The sequence below is a fragment of the Beta vulgaris genome, chromosome 3, assembly GCF_026745355.1.
Source record: "Beta vulgaris subsp. vulgaris cultivar EL10 chromosome 3, EL10.2, whole genome shotgun sequence".
In the NCBI taxonomy this organism is placed as follows: Eukaryota; Viridiplantae; Streptophyta; class Magnoliopsida; order Caryophyllales; family Amaranthaceae; genus Beta; species Beta vulgaris.
Window position 1 is genome coordinate 47,821,522 of NC_079204.1, and position 3,472 is coordinate 47,824,993.

Here is a 3,472-nt window from a genome sequence, read left to right on the forward strand (position 1 = left end):
TCACTAATCAAAGGAACATTTACCAAGTGACACCTCTGACCACAGCCCACAGGGCTACAACAGAATCTCATTTATCATGTTCTTAATTTAATATATGACCAATGGTTTGCTGTATTTGGGCCCCCGAAATCGGAGGCCCTGTGCGATCGCGCAAGCTGCACATGCTATAGCCGGCCCTGAGTATCTTACGATATCAAAGCCTCCTTTCTCAAGATGAACACGAATTTTCAAATGATGGCATTAACAAACAACAGTTTAATACTTTATCAAACAGGTACAATCTTGAGGAGCTGTTATGAATAAAGTAGAAACTACCATACATCAGGAAGATTTCAAATGGGCATGAGACGAATAGCACTTTGCAACAAAGCTTTCTAACAGGACACAATGGCTAACGAACGGGAGGAAAGATGCGAGAGTAAGGCGAAACGATACTTCCTTGAACATACTTCTTAGGGTTATTCGGATCAGGACCCCAACTGATTTCGCTCATATTGGGGGTTTCGACATATGACAATGTAAATTCACCTACCTTCTCAATCTTCCCTCTCTTGCCTGCCCTCAGCACGAGATTGTTACGCTGGAAAGAAAATATGCCATTAGAGAGGTCGACAATGTCGCCAGGCTGGAAAATATCACATTCCCATCCCCAAAGCTGAAAATGCACTGCAGCAGTCTCATCTGCCACAAGTGTTAAACAGCTCCTGTTTTGGGCTTCCACGGTTATCTTGCCTTTGTCCAAGAGTATGAATCTAGTGTCTATGTTGTTTGATGCAGCTGGTACAATGTCCTTTAAGAAGATCATCACCACAGTGTATTGTACCTGAAACACCTTCAATATGTTTTTACTCAAACAGCCATGTTGACATACTACCTAGAAGAAGTAACTATATTAGACCTTATCATCCCCGAATGATCACTTTCGATTTTTCTCTCCTCTATTGCTAACACTATTATTTATACAATAGACATTAATATCTAGTATCTACTCGGGTTATGATAAACCCGATTTTAGGATAGATGTATCACTATTCTATTCGTAAGATACATTTTTTCACCTTTTTTTTCTAAACTTATTTGAATTTATCGGATCTTATTGAAACTTATATGAAATCCTGAAACTTATCTTATAACTTATTACGACGTTAATGGAACTTATTTGATCTTATTAGGACTTATTGGAGCTTAAGTGAACTTGTTTTCCTAAAACTCTTATTATGGTAGTCGACTAGTCGTATCTACCATCTATTTTTCCCTTTTCCTCCTTGACCACCATGAGCAATAGTACAAATTTTTTACCAAAGACCAGAAAACTCTGAGAAACTGAAGCAAACCAATTGAGAGAGACCAATAAACACAGTACTTTATAAGGTTGCTAGATGAAACACGTCAATACATAAAATGAAAGAACTAAATAGTAATAGAACAGAGCCCAAGTACATAAAAATGAAAGAATTCTAAATGACATTTCATCATACAAATTGCGGGCACGAATTCATGATTACTAACACTACTACACTAGCATAATAAATCATCAAAACTGGGTCCAAAATCATGATAACCTGTATTCTCAACTGCTATTAGACCAGGGATACAGATGCATATGCATATCCATCCAAACTGATTCGAGATCCTCATTCAAAACCTAAGCTCCAAACATATCCATGACATTTCCCTCCAATGGACAATTAAAGATACTCGAACTTTAGCAAGACTGACCCACTGGTTTTGCATCACTAAAGTTGCACGAAAACAGGTACAGCAAGCACAGGGGTGGATCCAGGATTCTCGAGCAGGGGTAGCGCAACTTTACATTACTAGAAACTCAAAAAAAAAAAAAAAAGTTCGTAATTACTAGATTTCTCATTCACTAATCATCCATTCCCACAATTACAATAATAAACTCACAAATTCCACAAATTTATCACTCCCAAATTTCCACAAACTCAACAACATGTAAAATATCACTCTCAAATTCCACAAGATCGAATATTCAATAACAATCTTACTTATTCTTCCAACTCACCAAATTCAAATATGACAACAATCAATCAAAACTCAACTAACAAATCAAAATTTCAACCTTACTAAGAATCATACTTCACAACAATACAATTCACAACTAACAATCAAAATTCAGCCCAACATTCAAAATTCCAACAATTGCAAATCTTCAACAGTTAAGCAAATTAAGGAAACTTCAAATTTCAATGGTTACCTGAACAACTGTGATTCTGTGGTCGCCCTGTCGGAGCCTCGGCGTCGGAGCACTCGACCGGTTTATTCAAAGTTCAAACTGCCATTATAGAGTATTAGAGGAAAGAGAAACAAAGTTAACCCTAATTTGGTCTAGTGGTACAGCAAGCTGCAAGCACATGATCTAGCAATGTCTATACACACTAATTGCATTCCCTTTTTATACTATGCCCCGGGTAAGAAAAATTTCATTTATTAATATTGTATTTTGATATGACAGCACTAAATACAATTTGGTCTAGTGGTTAACATTTTTGTACATGAACCTGAGGTCACATGATCAAAACCTATACTATGCAATTTCTAAATTTTTTATTATTATACATGTCAAAAGGAAAAAAAAATGCTAGACGCTTTTTGGCGTCAGTATCTGCCGCATTGCTGGTGGAGATACCCTAGCAACCTGCTTCTTCTGGGCTTGGGTCAAAGGCTCTCCCTCAAATTATTTAAAGAACCAAGACAAATAATAGGCAACGCTACCCTAGGTCTCTCTTTGCGCCATCAAAACCGAATTTATTTTACATTAATTTTTCATTGTTGCTTTAGGTCCTTTTTGGAATTCTAAGCCATTTTGACCTTTTATATCTTTTCCAAAACCTTTAAATCTGAATAACCCTGATTGTCGTCAATTAATTCCTAACATCAATATGCTGATCATTGCAACCTTAACCTTAGGCCCAGAATGCGTAGCTCTTTGCGAAAACTGATCTTGGGACAAAAACTATTGTGGAACCACTTTTACGACCAATGTGGTTTGCTGTCGTCGCGGCCTTATATATGTCGATTGCGCCAAGCTCAAAATGCATGCTTTACTAATTACTATGATTTCATGATGAGCCGATACTTAATGCCATGGTGCACATATTATTTAAGGAACCATTTTTATTCAAATGAATCTTAAATCTTGTATTATGAAACATTTGCATCATATAAAAAACCTATTCTAGTTTCGGACTTCAATCAAACTATTGGAATTTTATAATTACTGTCTACTGATTTCAAATATTTGTAAATTGAGAATGTTAGTGTGCTTAGGTGGTGTATTTTCATCACAGATGCACATACACAACTTTGTGGCTTTCAAGGGGAGAAAACCGGAACATCTCTGTCTTCTGTTTATTTCTGCACATCCACATCCACATCCACATCCACATATGCAGTATTGCACATCCTTTTACACTTTAGTGTACATCTACATATTGAGTTTTGCAAAACC

General features: G+C 36.6%; 1 protein-coding gene across 2 annotated transcripts; it reads right to left on the reverse strand.

Moving 5' to 3' along the window:
- Positions 1-214: 214 nt before the first annotated feature.
- On the reverse strand, positions 215-2,422 carry LOC104889197 (uncharacterized). Of its 2 annotated transcripts, none has more exons than XM_010674355.4 (2): positions 2,219-2,422; positions 215-823 (listed from the first exon to the last, which is right to left on the reverse strand). In XM_010674355.4, exon 2 carries the CDS (start codon positions 803-805, stop codon positions 392-394), a length of 414 nt encoding a protein of 137 aa, XP_010672657.2. In that variant the 5' UTR covers positions 806-823; positions 2,219-2,422; the 3' UTR covers positions 215-391. The 2 variants fall into 2 exon arrangements, with proteins under 2 accessions (XP_010672657.2, XP_010672658.2); XM_010674356.4 differs by having other exon boundaries at positions 215-832; positions 2,219-2,419.
- Between the last annotated feature and the right edge of the window lie 1,050 nt (positions 2,423-3,472).

Bases quoted from the DNA above. Each gene is read 5' to 3' on its own strand.
- LOC104889197 (XM_010674355.4), bottom strand. From the start codon at position 805: ATGATCTTCTTAAAGGACATTGTACCAGCTGCATCAAACAACATAGAC.